This window comes from Castor canadensis, chromosome 2, assembly GCF_047511655.1.
Source record: "Castor canadensis chromosome 2, mCasCan1.hap1v2, whole genome shotgun sequence".
Taxonomy (NCBI): Eukaryota; Metazoa; Chordata; class Mammalia; order Rodentia; family Castoridae; genus Castor; species Castor canadensis.
The window spans coordinates 36077958-36099254 of NC_133387.1; the positions used below are offsets into that span (position 1 = coordinate 36077958).

The 21297-nt window shown below is 34.5% G+C and overlaps 1 protein-coding gene across 1 annotated transcript in view; it reads left to right on the forward strand.

The window, feature by feature from the left end:
- The first annotated feature begins 360 nt into the window (after positions 1–360).
- The window catches only part of Asz1 (ankyrin repeat, SAM and basic leucine zipper domain containing 1), a 53781-nt gene continuing 32844 nt past the window's right edge, over positions 361–21297 (forward strand). The window contains exons 1-4 of the mRNA XM_074055415.1: positions 361–477; positions 1010–1109; positions 5176–5298; positions 7779–7890. Of these exons, the coding sequence (XP_073911516.1) occupies positions 361–477; positions 1010–1109; positions 5176–5298; positions 7779–7890 (452 nt within the window). The remainder of the gene's footprint in view (positions 478–1009; positions 1110–5175; positions 5299–7778; positions 7891–21297) is intronic.

Consider the following 21297-nt stretch of genomic DNA (forward strand, 5'->3'; position numbering starts at 1 on the left):
AGGAAAGCTCAGTTTTACTTGGCTCCTGCCACAAGCGGAACATTGCTCATCAAGCAAATACTCTGAAGAGAATGAGGGGAAAGTCTCTGAAAGGCATTAGAAGTACTGGCCGGCTTGGTGGTAGGCCAGCCTCGTCATCCCCACAGATCCTCCCGGCGAAGGATGCCAGGTCCGGCCTCTCCCAGGGAAGAGCCCGCGGAAGAAGAATGGGCGGTGGCACGACCTGCGCCTGCGCAAAGGCCAAGGCCGGAAGTAGGACGCCGGAAGTAGGACGCCGCTCCTTCCCGCGCCATGCCACGCTTCCCGCGCTGCCCGACGCACTCCCGCAGTGCGCAGGCGTCAGTGAGCAGCCTGGAGGGCATGGCGGCTGGTGCTGCGCGGGGAGTGCTCCGGGGCCTGGCAGTGGCGGGTGGAGGCGAGAGTAGCGACAGCGAGGATGACGGCTGGGAGATTGGGTGTCTGGACAGATCGTCTCAGGTAGTGGAGGAGGCCAAGCTGACGTCCCCTAGTGTCGGCTTCCCTCTGACTTTCGAAGGCGAGGCCCACCCTGGTGGACTTCACCCGCTCGCATTGCGTCCCCGGACACCCCAGTGTTTACGGAATGCTCACGTTCCGACTTAAGCAAACCTGCAGATTTTGGCGCTTGTTCCCAGCTGTGGTTTTCATCAGATGTACTTCTTTGGGCCGTAGATGTAGGTGCTTCCCTTGTTTTAAACGCATTGTTACCTACTCCTTTAAAGGTAATTTTAGACATGGATTCTTTTTAAGGAAGGGTCTCGCTTTTTACCTGAGGCCTACCTCGGACCACGATCCTCCTACCTGTGCCTCCCAAGTAGCTGGGATGTCAGGTGCACCATCACTCAAAGATAAACATGAATTCTTTACAGAGTTTATATGTGGGCCCAAACTGAAACAAAACCTATGTACTTATCCAAACCTTAGTGTTTCCCGATGCGGTGGAAATTGAAATACGTGTAACAAAAATTTCTTTAACTTTATGCTTTTGTAGAAATTTAGAAAGCCGTTGCCCATAGAAGAAAAGAATGAAGCATTTAAGAAAGCATTGACAACTGGAGATATTTCCTTAGTGGAGCAGCTTCTAGATTCTGGTGAGAGTTAAGGGATAGTGGCAAGTAAACACAGTTAAATTCACTAGAGCTTCTTATTTTAAAAGGTGCATGTTGCTTTTCTAATGGAAATAGTATTAATCTATCAGTTGTATGTATCTTAGTTGAATTAGGGTTCTGTCTGCCTTATTTTCTTCTATCTTAATTTACCCCTTCTATCAGTTCTTCCACCTTGTTGGTGAGGCCTACTCTGAATAATCCTATCTCAGCCTAATTTTGTTTGCTAAAATTTGTTTAGTATTGGCTAAATTTGTCTACCTTTCTCAAGAATTGTTTCTAATTATGTACATTGTAGCTACATTTTTTCCTTCTGCTTTTTGTTTTGTTGTAGTACAGTGAGGCCTGAGTTACTTGTCAGCATAAATAATCTGCATTTTTACTGCATCGTTCTTACCTACTGAGTGTGGTTACTTAGGAAAGTTACTTAAACTTCCAGAGCATCAATTTCTTTATGTAAAACATTGTAATTCTGTCCCAGCTCCCAGAATGTTTTCCTGTGTATTAAATGAAATATTTTAATTACCTTCAGATACAAACATAAATTATTGACCATAATAACTGAAACTATCTGAAGGTATAACAGGCATTTACCATCTAGGGGATACAAAACATTCATACACAAAACAGATGAGATTGTAGCTAGCAAAATGTTCTTCTGTGCTATAGACTAATACATGGTTTAGTAGAAACTAAATCATTTTGGAAACAAGACAGATTGGGTTTTGATTACTAACTGTGCTGCTCAGTGGCTCTGTCATCTTGACTAAGTTATTAAATCTTTCTGAGTTTAAATTTTTAAAATGAGGATGCATTATATCAAAGGGTTGTTGGAGAAGAGGAGAATTAAAATGAGAGAATACATAAATAAATGGCTTAGAATATATAGGCATTATGTGAATGTTAACTGTATTCTTGTAACAAATAAGAAGGATCTGAGTTTGTGATCAGGCAGTGGAACTTGGGTTTGTACTAGAAGAATGAAATTCAATAAAATTAAAAAGGAGAAAGAGCCTGAACACCTAATATGAATATATGTATAGTGTGTCTACTGTTGGCTGGGGTGAAATACGCAGAAATTTGTTTTAGAAAAGGGAATTTATCCTGGGAATAGTAGGACTAGATACAGCGAAGGTAATAGAGGATCTTGAAGGATCATATTTGATATGATTAATGGGAAAATGTGTTTTCCAGTCTCTTGAACAAAGCTTGCTCCTGAACAAAGTATTCAGTCAACATTTGAAATTTGGTTTTAATTATAAAAATGTTTAAAGCTCACTTTAAAAGCCAATAATAAGTATATAGTAATAAGTAGAAAGATGCCTTTTTTATCTTTGCTCCCACAAATAATTTATTTTAACTATTAGAGATGATGATTAATACAAATTTTTATACCAGAATGCTACATTTACTTCTTTTTCTTCACTTGTTTTTCTATCTTTACTGTCATAGTTCTAGCGGTTGTGTCAATAAGAAAAGATTAATGAGGAAAATAGTTATCTTTCCTCTGATCTCATTCATTTGCTTTCAATTCCAGCCATTTAAAGAGGAGTATTTGTTAGAGAAGAGAAGTTGAGTCAGGAGTATATGTATATTTAAGATGATTTAGTGCTGTTTTCTCCCAGTGATTATCATGTACATCTACCAGTTAAAGTGAGACAGTTAGAAATTGGACATATATAATCTTCAGTGACTTAGTGTTTCAACAGAAAAAAAAGTGAGCCCTTTTTTCACATTTGCATTTGCTTGGTGATATGACCTACATTTTTGTAAGTGAAACGCTTTATAGCCAGAGAATATAAAATTTGTAGATCATACAATGTTAAAATCAGGCACTTGTAGTGTTTCACATACAAGTTTCTGTTCTGTGGAACAGAAAAACATTGTTTTCCTTCTTTTCTTGAGATTAGCAAGTGTTCTTTAAGTCAGAGACAGTTGCCATTTGAATTTTTTTGACAGCACTGAGGTTTGAACTCAGGGCATCATGTTTGCTAGGGAGGCACTCTTTACCACTTAAGCTACTCTATCAGCTCTGCCATTTGAATCTTGATCTCCTTATAGAGAGGCTTTACATAAATTTAATGGATTGTGTTCATTGCCTATTGTATCCTTGTCCTTGTATTACATCTTGGCTGATCTGATATTTGTGGCTCTCCACTCTGAGTATACAGTGAAGATTTCAGGGAGAGACATTTGTCACATAAAGAATTGATTTTAATAGCACTTTATATGTGGTCTTTTAGTTCTTCATTCTTTTTTTTCATGTTTATAAGATTTATTGTTCTCTGCTCTGTACAAGCCCTGTCAGCCAGTCTACCCCCACTCCATAATTAAAGGGTACCCAGACCCTCAACTCTGCTCCTCCTCCTTCCACAGTCTAGCCAAACTCCAAAGGAAGGGGAATAGTTCAGACCCATCTCCATCAAAGGGCTTAGAGGGGCCAGAAAGCTTCTGGGGTGCCTGATGAAAGTTACAAAACATAGTTGGACAGAGGATCAAGTTCAGTGTATGCAGGTTGAGGGAAGGAACTGAGAGGTTCAGGATGGAAGTGGTTCAGTTTTGAGTATGAAGGACATGGGCCCTGAAGTTCTGAAGGATGGGGTGACAGAAGGAGGGGGAGTATTTGATCAGCAGCTCGAGAAGGGGAGAGTCCATCATGGGAGACCTCAGCAGGGAAAATCAGATTGGAGTGAGAGATAGAAACCCCCTAGTCAAGGATCCTTCCCCACCAGGTCACTTGTCCCTGTTCCAGTTCCTGTAAGACCCTCAGCCTTCTGCACCAAGCAGTATTTCTTCAGGCCATAGGTGTTGGCGTAGCCCTCCCCGCAGGAGGAGCAGCCAAAGGGCCCGCCACCCTGATAAGCTGCCAGATGCCAATCCTAAATCAGTTCAGACGGCCATACCACCCTGAACGCGCCCGATCTCGTCTAAATCAGTTCAGCTTTTTTTTTTATGACCAAACCAATTAGTGTTGCTTGGGAAAATCATGTAATTCCAAGGATTTGTACCGTTAATGATTTGAGTATTTTAAAGTCAGCTGACTCAGGTCCTTTTTTTTTTTTTTTTTTCCCGTGGTACTTGGGTTTGAACTCAATTTTGCTTGCTAGGCAAATGTTCTACAACTCTTGTCTTTTCTTGGCTATTAAAAGCTGTCCCTACTGTCCCATTCTAAACAGTTGCTATTTAAAAACTTTATCCTATATCTAAGGCCTGATATCTCATCTGTGCCTCTCCTTTTTCTAGCTCATGACTTATGATTCAGCCAGGTAGTAGTTTTTGGCTTGTTTTTTTTTTTTTACATTCTCAAAGTAGTTTTAATTTTGATGATCTTTGATTCTCATTTTGTTTTCCTTCCTCCCTCCCTATTTCTCCCTTGCTCCCTTTCTCCTCTCCCTTCTCTTCCTTCCTCCCCTTGGTTTGACTTTTTATAGATTTCTAGCCTCATACTGGTCTTCCTGCATCCTGTCCCGTTCTCAACAATAGTATATTTATGTAATGATGTTGATTCTGGATCACAGACTATAGTCTGCATTTCATAACAGAGCTTTCATATGCAAACCTTAACCTACCTTTTTAATTTCATATTTTGTCACTTACTCATGGGTTAAGTTTTGGGCTGAGAAGAAAGTTAAGGATATCTTAGGGATATATGTGGTATTTGCAACCATGGAGATGTAATATTCTAATTTAAAATACTTACTACCTCTTTGAAACCGTAACTTCCCTAGAGAGGAAAAGATAGCATGTAAAAACCTGTAATACTATATAAATATTTATAGTAAAACTTGGTCAGATGAAGTCTCTTGGAACATGGTACCTATAGTGAAATTGGCATTAGCAAATTTTATTGAATTCCCAGTATAACTATTTTTATATTTTTCTAAAGCCATTATTACCAAGAAATTCTCTTCCAGAATAAACTGAATGGCATATGTTGCTGTGAACATACACTTTACATATATTGAGGAAAAGTGAGGGTTTTTTTTTTTTTGTCTGTTTCTATTTTGTGTTTGGTGGTGGGGTTTTTAAAACATTGTTTTTATATTGCCAGGTATTAGTGTAGATTCCAGCTTTTGCTATGGATGGACTCCTCTTATGTATGCTGCCAGCATTGCCAATGTAGAGCTGGTTCGGTTCCTTTTGGATAGAGGTGCTAATGCAAGCTTCAATAAAGGTAAGATGTTTGAGGAAATTTAACTGATTATGTTTCATTTCCAAGAAGCAATTACACAACGTGAAAAAATTAAAACAGTTTGAAAAACGCTTTGGACTAGTTTTATTGTCTCAATATTATGCAACATCAAATTAGAAACTTAATGTTTTGAAAAACCTCCAAGAAGACAAATTATGGATATGTTATCTTTATAGCAAATTACATTATTGTGTACTTTAACTTCTACACTAGGTGGTTTTGATTATTTTTAAAGGAAAAATTCATTGAAAGAAACTTCACACTGATAATTTTGTGAAAAAATGCCTACAGATCAATCTGAGAAATGGTAAATGCTGACTTATATTACTTAAAAATAGTTGATTAAATCTGTATGTTTTTGTCTTTTTTGTTAAATAATTTCCACTCAGTAGTGCTTTGAATCATTTTAAAGTACAAGCATATAAGTATAAATCTAGTTTATTATATTGAATTACTGATTACCTATTTTAACATGTTTTTAATAGTTAATTTTTTCATATTTTAGGTATAGATTTTATTTTAGAATTAATTTTCACATTCATTTTTGGTACCTATATTAATGATTTATAAAATCATTTCTATTTTATAAAAAATTCGTGTCTTAGTTTGATACTTACTCAGGTTTTTTCATTTTAATAAGTTATTTTAAAATATCACTCAATGCAAACTGTACTTGAGAATGACAGTTTTAGGGCTGGCAGAATGGATCAGGGTTTAAGTGGTAGAGCACCTGCCTAGGAAGCATGAAGCCCTGAGTTCAAACCCCAACACCACAAAAAAAAAAAAAATAGAATCAGAGTTTTCAGCCAGGCCTGGTGGCTCACACCAGTAATCCTAGCTAATTCAAAGGCTAAGATTGGGAGGATCTCAGTTCTAGGCAAGTCCGGGCAGTGAGTTCCTACTACCCCATCTCAACCAATAGCTGGAAGCACCTGTCATCATCCCAAGCTGTGTAGTAGGCTGACATCAGAAGGATCATGTTTCTAGGCCAGCCCAGGCAAAAAAAATTTGCAAGACCCCATCTCAACAGAAAACTAGGTGTGGTGGTGTGCACCTGTCATCACAGTGACTGCAGGGAGCGTAAAATAGAATGTTCTGGGTCCAGGCTGGCCTGAACAAAAAATGGAGCCCTCTTTCTAAAATAACCAGAGCAAAAAGGGCTGGAGGAGTGACTTAAGCTGTGGAGCACCTGTGCGCTGGGGATATAGCTCAGTGGTTTAGTGTTTGCCTTGCATGCATGAGGCACTGAGTTCAATCCCCAGTACCACAAAAAAAGAAAAAAAAATCCTGATTGTGGAGCACCTGCTATGCAAGCCCAAAACCCTAAGTTCAATTACCAGTGTTGTTCCCTGCCCCGCCAAAAAAGTTTTGTATGTAAATAAAATATTCTGCTTAGATTGTTTTCTTTTTCTGCTTCACCCTCTAGAATCAGAAGAAAACTTACAGTTATAAAACGCCTTATGTTTGTCAGAGTATGTACACATAAATTCTTTTAATTGTCCACAATAGCTTCATTATGTAAAGAAGGGTAGGTAGTAGTTTCATATATATAAATTAGGTCTAATGAAATCATGGGAGTCACAGTTTATCAGTGGCAGAAATAGGACTAGAATCTTTATGTTTTGTCAGTATTGAGCCACTAATGTAAATGATGGCAATGGTGACCTATTTTAAATTCCTGAGTTCTTAATTAGAAGTACATTTATTTGTTTTTAATCTACCATGATCTCTGATGATGCTATAGTAGCCAAAGTAAGAAATTTTTCAGCAAACAAGGCAACTTCAGAGATATCAAGTAGAAAAGGACTGAAAAGAAACCAGTGAATGTCACAGTTAATGGCAGTTTCTGTAGGGTATAAGCCAGGTTTTGAGTTAGATTGATTAGACGTGAAATCAGAGAATATAGATCATTGTTTTCCAATCATGAGTTCATGAAGACAAATTTTAATTCATTAAAACTTGTTCATATCCAAGCAGTGTGGCTATACAGAATCTATGTGCTTAATCCCCTTGTTTTGTTTTCTTTCTTTTTTGGTGGGTGGGGGTGGGATGGGGAGGTAGTGGTGTTTACAGACAGGATCTCAGTAGGTAGCTCAAGTTGGCTGGAACTTGCTCTATAGCCCATTTTCACCTCAACTCAGAACCTTCCTCAGCCTCCTGAGGGCTTGAATTACAGACATTCACCATGATGCCAAGCTAACCACTTTCTATTCTCTTGAAGAAATGGAAAAAGGGGAAGGAAATTAAGAAATGAATTGTGCATCTACTTTGGAGATGAAAGGAATTTATCCCTGGTCTTATGTTTTGGTGAAATATGTCAAGAGTAAGAGATTTGGGAAGAGGTTGTAAAGAAGTCAATTACATATTCTTCTAGGCAAGTGCTCTACCACTTGAGTCATGCACCCAGTTTACATATTCTTCTAATGTGTGAGGATTTTTCCTTGCTTTTCTATTCACTACAGATAAGCTAACTATTTTGATAACTGCATGTTCTGCTCGTGGGTCAGAGGAACAGATCTTGAAGTGTGTAGAGCTACTACTTTCACGAAATGCTGATCCAAATATTGCTTGTAGGTAAGAGCCTTACTATCTGTTCAAAAATTTTGAAGATACTTTTCTTTGATTATCATCCTGTTAATCATTTGATAGCATGAATTTTTAAACATCATGAACAACGTGTTTACTTGATCAAATAGTTAATGAATAAAAATAGGTCATAGGGTTGTGATTTCAGTTTGTATAAGATTATCAAAAGAAAGGAATGTCATGAGCCAGGGGCAGTGACTCATGCTTGTAATCCTAGCTACTCAGAAGATCAGGAGGATTTCATTTCAAGGCCAGCCCAGGTAGGGAATTTATGGGACCCCATCTCAAACTGGGCATGGTAGTGTGCACCTGTAAACACAGCCATGCAGGAAGCATAAATGGAAGGATCCCAGTCCAGGCTAGCAGGGCAAAAATGAGAGACTCTATTCAATAACTAAAGCAAAAAGGACTTGGAAGTATGGCTGTAGTAGTTAAGTGCCTTCCTAATCAGTGCAAAGCCCAAGTTCAGACCCCAGAACCACCAACAAATAAACAAATAAGTAAATAAGTAAGAGGAAGGGTATCATGAAGATAATCCTTCAACTTTTTATAAAGGAATGTTACAAGAATTTGGAATGAGAAAGAAAAGACACTATAACTGTCTTTACTGTGAATCATAGACTCGAAAATGAATATGATTGTACTATAGTAGTTAAGTTCTCCCCATAACACTTAACAGTTTTATACTAATACTAAAAAAAAAATATGGAAGTATTTGATTTTCCTAAAACTTCCTAATTAATTAGGTAACAATATACATATGCAATAGTGTCTAGGCACAAAATAACAAATGGTAAATATATCATGCATGTATTGAAATGTCAGTAATAATAAAAATGAGTCAGATTGCCTAAAATTTCTGTTGCATTAACTTTCTTCTTTGTCTGGCTCCATCTTCCACTTCCTCTTCCAATTAAATCTCTCTTTGTGTTTCAGTCTATCTTCAAAATGAATAAAGTAAGAATTAGCTCATCCAATAGAAATGTGTGGTATGAATAGAGTCATTACTAATAATTTATTCAAACTAATTATAATCTGTTGTGTAATATATAGAAATAATTATGCTTGACTCTAGAAGTTTCTTTTTAATTTAGGTTCTGTGATAACAATAGCCGTGGAAGCTACTATAGGGCTTTAGATAATTTCTAGATTTTCACTGAAATAAAAATTTTTATCTACTTGGAATGCTTGGATATTTGGCAATACCTAAAGATATTTTTAATTGTCACACCTGAAAGATGTTACTAGCATTTAGTGGCTAGGAGACAAGAATGCTGCTAAACATCTTACAATGAATAGGACAGCTCCTTCAAACCAAAAATTATCAACCCCAGTATGTCAATAGTGCCAACATTGAGAAACTCTGAGCTAGTGTAAGAAGAATTAAAGAGTGAATAATCACTATTTAAAGATTTAAAGGAACTGATGATGAAACTGTCAGCAAAATTTTAGTACATAAACTTACAGGAACTTTTGTTCTGTCATTTATGGTGTAACTTCTAGTTAGGTGTAACTTTCAAAACTGATACACCTTAACTTAGGACATGTGTCTTCAAGACATCTGGTCTTGAGGACATCTAATTGAAGTAAATGTTCATGGGTACTGTGACTTGTCTCTCTGGGTTCAATGGAAAATTGTTTGTTTTGCATGATATTTTTCAGCTTTTTTTTTTATTAATTCTGTAATATAGTACAGTTAGTGGCCAGGCATGTTCATGCATTCCTGTAATCCCAGCACTAAGGAGGCTGAGGCAGGAGGATCTCAAGATCTAGGCCAGCCTGTGCTACATAATGACACCCTGTCTCGAAAATATTACAGGTAGTGAAGGCTTCACCTTCTCAATCAGTTACTATCTCACAAGCACACTGAAGGAGAAGTTAAGCAAGCTGGTGTCATAGGTTCTACACTATGCTGCCTCCTCAAGAACTAAATGGCATCTTTCATATATGTTCAATATATCTGTTAAAGTAGACTCCATGAATTAAAATGACATGAGATTAGTATCTTATGCTAAAAATTATAAGGCAACCAAACTATAAAACAGTTTAAAACCCTAAAAGCTGATGACTTTGAAAGAGCACAAAGATTTATATTGGTATGTCCTCAAATAAAAAGAATTTTATAGTATCACTGAAGAAAAGAATGTATCCTGTATTAATTAACAGCTATGAACAATAACCTGAAAAACAAACCATTCAACTATTTTTTCTTGTATGTTCAAAGCATAAAATAATATAAAGTGACTAAATTGTGTTCTTTGATTGATCTAAAAAAGAAAATAAGTCATGGCAAATAGTACTTTTTAACCTGCAGATTTTATAAGAAAAATATCATTTATGAATATATGGGGGAGGATAACACATACCATTATAAAAGGAAAAAAATCTCAGGACTGTGAGATTTGGGAGAATTTTATATATAAATCATTAACAATAACAAAAATCGAAACCTCTTAGAAGATTAGGAGTTTTGGTTTCATGTAAAATGTGCCAAAAGATACCAGGAATAGATATATCAAGGAACCACTGTTCATTCAGATGTCAGGATAAAAAACAGAGTCTTAGATGAATTTACTTTCAATATGTTGACATAGTCTCTTGTAGAGTAATTCTTTTGCTGGGAAAAACTACCTCTCAAAAGAAAAAGCACAAAGGAAGAGTTGGGCAGAAAGCATATAAATGACTAGTTCTTCTGAAAGCTAGATGGTCACACACTAGTAAAGGAAGTTGACTTCTAAATTTTAAAAACTAAAATGTGAGTTGTAGTCTTGTCCCATGAAGTGAAAGTAATAGCAATGTCTTAGAAGTCAACCTCTAACCTTAAGACTGAAATCTCTGTTCTCTTATGTAAAGTAGCATGGAGTCTCTTCTCCACTCTATGAAAACAGGACAAAAAACAAGGTGTTAGTTTACAGATATGATGAAAAAAAAAAAAAGGAAAAGAGAAATAAGGTAATTCTAGAATCTAGATATTAATGAAAATGAGTTACTTCAGTCAAATCACTTGATTCTGTTGTACCAGTGAGTAGTAGAATAAAAATTAAGAAGAAATTTGTTCCTGATTAGGAGATGTCTTCCTGAGTAGTATAGAGAGAACACTGTTTAAAATATTTAAATTGTAATTGTTTAAAATATTTAAATTGTGTATAATTTGCATGCAGTGAAAAAGTTATATTTTCAGTGCACTGTTGGATCATTTTCACGTAATACATACATTGATGTAACACACACTCCAAAACAGAATATTTTTATCACTCTAGAAAACTTTGCCAGTACCATTCCTGGTTAAATCCCCCACTGCCAGGAACTATATGGAACTTGTTTGTACCACATATAAATTAAACTTTTTCTATGCTAGCATATCATGTAAATAGAATTATATAGCATTTTTGTGTGCCTAACTTCCTTCACCAAGGATAATGTATTTTAAGATTAATTCATATTATATCACTCATTTGTTACTTGCCATGGATGAGTAGCATTCCATTGTATTAATATTTTGTAATATTTTTAAGATGTGAAATGAACTCTTTATAGCCTGACAAAAATAGTTGACTCCAAAAAAACAGAAAATTGATTGGCTTGGAAATTGAAAGAAAAGGCAAAATAGTATAATAAAAGGCTGTAAAGGTGTTAGCTGACTAGTAGGGGAATTGAAAGTATTTTAAAGCTCTATGTGAGGCAGCATGAGTGCTGGCAACACACTGCATGTTGCTCTACCCTCCACCTTTCATCATTCGGTTGGGTAGCACTGACTATCCACTCCTTTATTTTACATACAAAATTGCTTCTTGGGAGATCATGTTTGGTGTTTGTTAGGGTTGTTACTTATTTTGCTTCAGCAAGCCATTTTTTTGTATGAGTGTTGAACATTAGGATCCCTAAGTGCTTTTATATTTTTTTCAGCTTTCTTTTTTTTCCATCTTTCTTTCTTTCCTTCTTTTCTTTCTTTCCTTTTCTTTCCTTCCTTCCTCCCTCCCCCCATCCTTCCTTCTTCCTTCCTTCCTTCTCCTTCATTGTTTTATTTATTTTGGCTGCTTCTTAGAATCCTTACAAGGATTATTTTCTTTATTGTTTCATGAGCTTAACTCTGGTGGTTGGTGTATGATAAATGGTGGAAATCTTCTAGGTAGTGGGAATTAAGGTGTTCTACCTACATTGTCCTCTGGAAGTCTTTCTGCTCTCTGGTTTTTCTGTGAAAAAAGGCACAAAATATTGGGCTACCCAAACAGTAAATTTTTGGTATCAGAGTGCCTATCATATTCCTGTTGGGGTTTTCCTTTTTTCACAGATCTGTGAATTCTAACCTTTTCTCAGAGTCTGTATAGTTTTTGTTTGTTGCCCTGAGTTTTGATAACATTCTTCAGTCACTTGTTCAGTTCATGGAGGAGAAAGCTCCTCATCAATTCTCCTTCAGAGAAGCCTTAAAAAACCCTAACACTTTTAGGAGTTAGCCTTCTTTTTTACACTAAATAAATGAAATTTTTACCACTTGATGGTGAACATTTGTTAATATCCACATTTGCTAGATTAAAAGAATTTCTGTTGTTCACAAATTACATATGTAAGTAAATATTCAAATCTGCTAATACCAGTTGGGCTCCTGGGTCAGTGTTTTTCAAAAATTTCTCAGCTTCTAACAATACTCTGTTTCATCTTAAAAACAGCTAATGAATAAAGCATCACTTTTTGTTCCACTGTGTCACATTCTGGCTAACATCTTTTGATCATAGTGGGACAAAAAGATGGAAAATGAAAGATACTGAGAATGCACTAAGAAGGTATAATGGATGTATTATAATCAGTGACCCAGAAGGAGAGTATAGAGCGAGGTGGATATAACAGATAAGACTGTTCCAGAATTGAAACGTTAATCCAAACTTTAGAAGATGCTTGTCGTGACCTCATGGTGTCAGATAGAGATATCTTAATCATACTGCAGTCAACTTTTGAACTGGCAAATTTCCTCACAGCAAAAGTAACTGTGAATGTTAACTTTACCTTTCTAGCTTTGTCTAAATCTGTAAGTTGTTTGTATATTTATAATTATTTTTGTGTCAGCTTTGTATTCTTTTGTTTTCTATGTAAGTTTCTTTTATAAATTTTGTGTAGATTAGCTTTGGAAATAGCATTAATTTAATTTATCATAGTAAGCTTTCCATATTGGTACATAAAGTGCTACTTTGTTCTTTTATTTTTTTTTAATTTTCTTTCATTATTTTCATTTTCCTTTCTGTAGGACTAATGGTAAAGAACTAACAACTTGAAAGCCATTTTTTCTTTTTAAAAGAAATCTATTTTATTTTTGAATTAGCATGCATTAATAATACAAGGGGATTTCATTGTGGTAATTCCATACCTGCATAATGTGTACTTTGAAGATATTCATCCCCTCCATTATATTTCCATTCCCTCCTCCCAACTTTTTCATATGGTGTTTAGTGGATTTCATTATATTCTCTTCAGGTATATATATGTAGCATACTTTGATCTTCTTCACCCCTCAGTGTCCTTTCCCTTGCCCCCCTCCCATTGACTCTCCCCCCAGGCAATCCCCAATATATGTATGTCCATATCATCATCATCATAATCTTTTTTAGGTGTAGGTTCTACAGATGACCAAGAACGTGTGATATTTGGCCTTTTGTGCTTGATTTTTCTCACTCAGCATGATAATCTCCAATTCCATTCATTTTCCTGCAAATGAATTTCATTTTTCTTTGTGGCTGAGTAATAGTTCATATGTATTTATATTTACATCATATTTTCTTTATCCATTCATCAGTTGTTGGCCTCCTCGGTTGTTTCAATAGTTTGGCTATTATGAAGAGAGCTGCAGTAAACATAGGTATGCCAGTGTCACTCTTATACATACTGATTTTCACTCTTTTGTATATATGCCCAAGAGTGATAGGGTCTTAGGTAAGTCTGTTTTTAGTTTTTTGAAGAATCTCCATACTGATTTCCATAGTGGTTTCACTAGTTTACATTCCCAACAACAGTGTATGAGGCTTTATTTTTCCAGCATCCTCACCAGCATTTGTTGTTTGTTTTGTTGATGATAGTTTTCTGACTAGAGTGAGATGGACTCTTAGTGCACGTTTACATTTTCTTTATGGCAAAGATGTTCAACATTGCTTCGTGTGCTTGCTAGCCATTTGTATTTCTTTTCCCGAAAACTGTTCAATTCTTTTGCCCATTTATTAATTAGATTATTTGTTCTTTTGCTGTTTAGTTTTTTTTTTAATTTATTATATATTCTAGATATTAATCCCTTTGTCTGTTGAATAGCTGGCAAAGATTTTCTCCCATTCCATGGGTTGTCTTTTGATTCTGGTGACTGTTTCCTTCAATGTTTAGAATCTTTAGTTTTATGCAACCCTGTTTGTCAATTCTTGCTCTTATTTCCTGAGCATTTGGGGTCCTATTCAGAAAACAATTACCTATGCCTATATTTTCCAGAGTATTCCCTACTTATTCCTGTGATAGTTTGAAAGTTTCAGGTCTTACATTAAGATCTGTGATACATTTGGAATTGATTTTTGTACAGGTTGAGTAAGTCAAGGTCTACTTTCAGTCTTCTGCAGGTAGATAGCTATTTTTCCCAGCACCATTTGTTAAAAAGGCTATCTTTTTCTCCAGTTTATGTTTTTGGCTCCTTTGTCAAAAATCAAATGGCTGTAGTACTACAGTTTTATTTCTGAATCTTCAATTCTGTCCCATTGGTCTTCATGTCTGTTTTTGTGCTAGTACCATACTGTTTTTGTTACTAAACTCGAAATCTGGTATTATGATACCTCCAGTGTTGCTCTTTTTGGTGTTCTTCAATTTCTGTCTTCAGGGTTTTATAGTTTTCATCGTTTAGGTCTTTCACCTCATTGGTTAAGTTTATATCTAGATACTTTGTTTTTGAGGCTGTTGTGAATGGGATTGTCTTCCTGATTTCTTTCTCAGCCTGTTCATTGTTAGTATATAATATAGAAAAGGTAATGATTTTTGTATATTGATTTTTTTATCCTGCTATGTTGCCAAAAGTGTTTATCAGACTAAAGAACTTTTTGATAGAATCTTGAAAATCATTTTTAAATTTAAGACACAAATCATGTCTTAACGTTTCTCTTTGATGTTTCTACTGACAGTGCTTAGCATAGTACATTTAGTCACCATTATGGAAAATTGTAAGGGTTTCTTTATTTTGGCCTTAAAATTTGTGTTCTAGGGGATGAGGTATAGGTTTTTAATTTTGTTTTTAAATGAAACATTTGTTGGATGTTTGCTGTGTATTAGGTACTATGTTAATAGCTTTTAAAGATGTCTAAATAATCCTTACAACTCAGTGGTAGGTATGTTACTTTTTACAGAACATAAAATTGTTACCCAACTGTATAGCAGTGGTTTGATAAGTATATTTACAACAATTTAATTCCAACAGTTTCCACCAGTAGAATATACGTATATTTCTCATCTTTTCTATGTATATTTGCAATTTTTTTCAGCACAAACCAGTTTAAAGACTATGATTTTTCCAGTTGTTGCAAAACATATGTTTGTGCTAAGCTGCCTTAAATTTGGGGCACTTTTTTTCCCTGTATCTTTCTTTAAATTTTAGTACATGACTATTTTGACTTTAAAAATTCACAAATGGAAATAGTGAACAAAAAAGGTTATCACTTCATTCATCTTACTCATATTGAGGCCTAAAGACAAAGTGACCTTTGATCATATTAATTGGAACTTGGCATTTGTGGCATGGTGTGGGCTTACAATTCCTTGTTTTCTTTCTATAGTGATAATACAATAAGGTGGTATTATAAATTAGTAAAATATAGAAGATATAAGATTGTTAAATAAACACATGACAAAATTTCAAACATTCTTCAATTTAGCCTTAAATTTGGACTTTACATTTTTCATTAGAATAATAATAAGCCTTTAAAAAAATGTAGCTAACATTTCTGTTTTTCACTTGCTAAAATCTTCCCTTATATTAAGAAGAGATTTATTTACATTTAAAAGGTAATTTTTAAGGCAAAGGAGTTTGTTATATTTGGATTGTTCGGTCATTAGATAAGGGTTTTACAAAATAATGTGGCATTTTAACTTCTTTTTTATCCCATTCAATACATACACCGTATTTCTTTTACCAGTTCCATATTAATCAACATCAAGGTTGTTTGCACTTTTAGGCTATTATAAATAATGTAACAGTGGATGCGCAGGTACATTTAGTTTGGTGGACTTATTTATGATGTATTTACTTGTTAGTATTGCAGTATACTTCATAAACAGTGAAATGCACAATTTTTTTGTGTGCAGTTTGATGAGTTTGACAATACATATGCCATGTAACCCATACATACCCCTATCAATCTACTGTGGCATTTTAATTTTGATAGATGTTTTATTACCATTGATAAGATAGGACACATTAACCAGTGCCCAAGGTTTTGACGTAATTATTGTGTGGTGGTTAACTTTGTTGAATGTTATTGCCTGTTTCAATAAACAGAAGAAACCCTGGGAAAAAATGTTTCTTTCTCAGATTATAAATGTAGCTATAAATGTCAATGGAGCAACTTTGGATTGATTGTAATATTATCTTACAATATTAACTTGTTTTCTAGTTATAAGTAAATGTGTGACATATCTGTCTTCTGAAAACATACACAGAAGTCACAAAAATATTCCTTCAGAAACAGTTTTTTTAAATAGCTGATTTAGAAAACATTACTAGAAATTTCCTTTTATTTTTTATTTTTCTTCCAAGACTTTAAAAGTCCCTAATAATACATTTTATCATAAAATATTATTTTAATGTATAAGATCACATAGTAAATTATCAGTCTTCTTTGACTAAAGACATTCCTTGAATTCTCTGTCTCACAGATGGCAACTTAAAGTAATTTGGTGAATATCCTCAATCCTTCTGTTTTACACACACACACAGAGAGCATTCTTTTCACTCAAAAATGAGCTTGGGATCCTTCCTTCTTTGTTAGTACTGAATGAGCATGCCTCTATTTCATAGCTGCATAACATTTATTGTTATTAATGTCCTGTAATTTATTGAACCATTATTATGTTGATAACATTTAAGTTGTGTGTAATTTTTACTAATGTTTTCTGGTGGTTAAGAGTAATGTTTCATGAGCCAGATTGTCCAGGTTTGAGTCCCAGCTTCATTATTTACTAGCTCTGTAATTCTAAGTTATTTACCTTTGTAGTTTCATTTTTATAATAAGGAGATAAAAAATTTCTCACATCATAAAGGCTTCGTTTTGCTTAGAACAGTGCCTAGCCACACAGTAAAGCATTGTAATGTTTTCTGTTCACAGTAATGTTGATGACATTCTTGATGCGTATTAATTCTGTAAGGCTTCTAGAAGTAGAATTGCTCAAAATGTTTGTACATTTAAAATGGATAAATCTCCTAAAAGTATCTTCCAATTTACATTGTAAACCATGTGAGAGAACATCCAGTTTTTAATCCTTGCCAACATATTATTAAGCTTTGTGGTTAGCAATCAGGTGGATAAAAACTTTGAGTGTGTTATAGTTTTGTTTTGCAGTGCTGGGGATCAAACCCAGTGCCTCCCGCATACCAGGCAGGCACTTAGACACTGAGCTACCTCCCTAGCCATATTATCTTTCTTACTTTTAATTAGTTTTAGTATCTTTCCTTAGATTATTAGCTGTTTTTTTTTTATAAATTGCCTGTCCATACCTTATGCTCATCTCTTTATTTACCTCTTTTTTCCTACATAAAGGAATGGATTTCATTTTTAATAGTTTTACACATATGTAGTGACAAATATCTTAGTGTTTACTTTGCAAATTTAAAGTATAGCATTAGTATTGCTATTCATATAGCTAGAAATCTACATGGTCCTTTTGAAAGCACAAAATGTCAAAACCTAGTTAATGAAAAGCTTTTGACACACTCTTTCAAAATACATACCCAGAAACCAAGATTTTAAAAAAAATCTTTCAAATTCTGACTCAACTTGTCTTATTAAGTATCTGGCACCTGGTATAAAATTACTATAGTTAAGTTGAACTCAATTATCCATCAAATAGACTGCCTTTTGGTAAGTCTTATTGGTTATAATAATATGTTATATATGCTAATTAGGTTACAGTTATACAAGTACCTTCTAATTAAATTAGTTCAACAGTTTGGTTTTTTTTTGTTTTTTGTTATATTTTAAATTCTAAACTTGAAATTAAAATTTTTATTTTTTCATAAAAAATGATTTTTTTCCTCTGATTTCTTTCAGAAGAAATCTTTTCATACCCTGTATCATGAATAAAGTAATCCTAGGTTACTGAAAAATTCCTTTCAAAAGATAGGAGTTTTTTTAATGTAGTTAGAATAATTACCTAAAATACTAACAACCAAACACTAGAAACTAATATATGACTTCATAAATTATTTATAAATTACCTAGTTTTAGTGCATTGTTTTCAACATTATAATAACTGAAGTTTTCAGAGAATGTAGAAAAACCCTCTATGTTCAAATAAGATATTTTCTCTCTCATTTGTCTTCTTTTCATTATTCTGCCTGTCTTTTCTTATTCTAAACTTGTATGATGATAGTAAAAGATACATAATTCTTCACTGTTAAAGTTAAGCAAAAAAATGTGTTTAGTTATCCTGTTTGTAAAAAATTGAACATTATATGTGAAATATCTTGGAATTGGAAGTTTACATCTCAGGTTCTATTACTTATTGGCTTTATGACCTTGGCAAACTTTTGAAGTCTGTGAACTTCTGTCCCATATAAGAGATAAGTTAGTTTACTTTTTTAGTTAGGTTCTTATGAGAGTCAAATGGAGTATCATTTTGAAGTATTTTGTACAATATGTTGTGTTTAAATATAACAAGTGTTTTTTAGTTGTTAATGTCATTACAGAATCATAACTTAAGCATGTGCCAAGCCCTGGATTCAATCCCCAGCACCAAAAATAATCATTTTCATTTTTATATTTTGTTATGACTAATACTGAGCAGGTTTAAGAATACTTATTAACTATGGACAGGAGGTTTTCAAGGAAATAGTAGAAATGAATTATTTACTTATAAAACTTACACAAAAAGTACATTTTATATAAATTTGTAGTAAATGTGTAACTCCAAAAGGATTAATGAAAATACTGTATGTATCTAAAGCAGACTGCATGGTAGTTAACAAGCAGAGTCATGAATGTGACCATCATCCAAACTTTAATGCTGAATTAGTTAAACATACATTTTCTACTTGAGAGAAGAAAATATTTTTCTTTACTGAAAGCTTCACTTGAATTTGTTTAACTTTTAAATTTTTTATGTAGATAATTTTCCATCCTTTTTTCTTCCAAATTTCACACTATACATTTTCTCCTAGCATATGTTCCTAGTCACATACCCTGTGTTACTGTAGGTAATTTGCTATCAACCCATTGATTAACTTCTCGATTTCATCAGTCTTATCTTTCAGGTCTATAATTCCTGATTATTTCTTTTTTCTCCTACAGTTTGGGTCTCAGTTAAAATTTTCTTTTCACCTTTATTTTATAGCATATTAATCACAATTATTCTAAAGTATATTTCTGATTTTAAAAATCTGTAGGTCTGTTTTTGATACCTGTTTTCTCTTTTGATAACTTGATTCTATCTCCTAGAAAATCTGATTCTCTGCAGAGTCACATTTCTTTTAATCTCCTTTTTCCAGATTCTTGATCCCTGAAGTTCTTGGTACTTTGACAGCCCTGAACTACAACTTTTATGACTCTAGCACCATGAGAATGCCTAACGATACTGACTTCAACTAATGTTACTCAGGAATTGGCAAATGTCTCAAGGGAAAAATTGGCAAGAGAACGTAGGACTTAATTCAACAAATGCTTCTTTTCTCCCCAGGATCTTGGCTTCTCTTGGTCTGGCAGTCTTGGTTTTGGTTCTGTACTTTTTGTCCCTATGATGAAAGAAAGGAGGTTTATGTACTCATAGTTCTGAAGGTTAGCGGTATGGCACCTCTACATCTTTTTAGTTCTGGTGAGGACCGATTAATAGCAGATGGCAGTGGTAGGAGCACTGTGTGAGCATGGAATCACATCTCAACAGGAAGCAAAAGACTGGTGAAGCCAAGCTCAGTTTTCTATAATGGTCCTCATGAAAATTAACACAGGTCCTGTGAGAATACCCTAACCCCTTGGAAGGGAATGCCTTTATTGATCCAAGGACCTCTTTCACTATGCCCCATTTCTTAAAGATTCCACACCGTCTCCCACCACCACACTGGAGACCACATTTCCAACACTTGAACATTGGCACAGCTAAACCATATCTAAGCCATACCAGCCTTCAAACATATTTTGTATTTATCAGTTTGTATAGCCTTTCTCAGTGTTAATCTAAACTATTCTGTGTAGCTGGAAATGTATTTCTAATTCCTAGTATTTTATCATTGCCAAAATCTTCATCATACTTGCTTCACTAATCTCCTAGCTAAAAGCTAATCATTTAAGTAGATTAAAACTAGAATAGATAATACAGAAGTATACATAAAAATATATACATAAATATAAACCAACCATTTTACCCTTAGTACAGAAAAGTGACAAATACATTATTATGAAAGGATATTTTTTCGTCAAGTTGAGAGTTTTGTTTCTTTTCTTTGTATGCCCTCTAGTGAAGGTTTTGTTAAAGTGAAATAACCAAACAAAAGGCTCTGTATCATCCAGAAAAAAAATGTACTTAAGTCTTATTCTTACTCTTTCTCACCAACTATTGGCTAAAAATTTTAAGGAAACCTGGTAGATGAAGCAAAAAGTACCTTATTATCACTAGTAAATTAAATTGGCTTTTGTTAAACACTTAATATATGCTACACAGTAGGAACTAGAAAATGGAAAACAGTCCCTGCTGCAAGAATTTGACAACACAACAGACTACCAGATGAGAAGAATATACAACATGGCCAGATCAGAGGTAGTAAGAAGTGTCTGTAGGAATAGAGAGTAGGAAAACTTAAGTGAGATACAGATAATAAGTGAAAGTTTCAAGAGGTTTATTTCCCATTTAAAGAATGAGTAGGAGTTGGTCAACTATAGATAGTACACATGACTATTCAATGTAGAGGAAAGAACATGTACAGTTGGAAAAGGGAGAGACTTTCATTTAGGCAACTGTAAGTAGTGTAACCAAATCATAAGATAGTAGAAAATGGGTCAGAATTTGACAGAAACTACATAATCTGTGTGAGTCAGCTTAAAAATAGGAGTTGTATCCCAAAAGCTATTGGACAATTTAAGAAGTATGAGCATATTAGAATCTCATAAATATTATTCTGACAGTAGATTGAGGATGAACTGTATCCAAGAGGCTATTGTTCTTGCCGTGGAGTTTGTA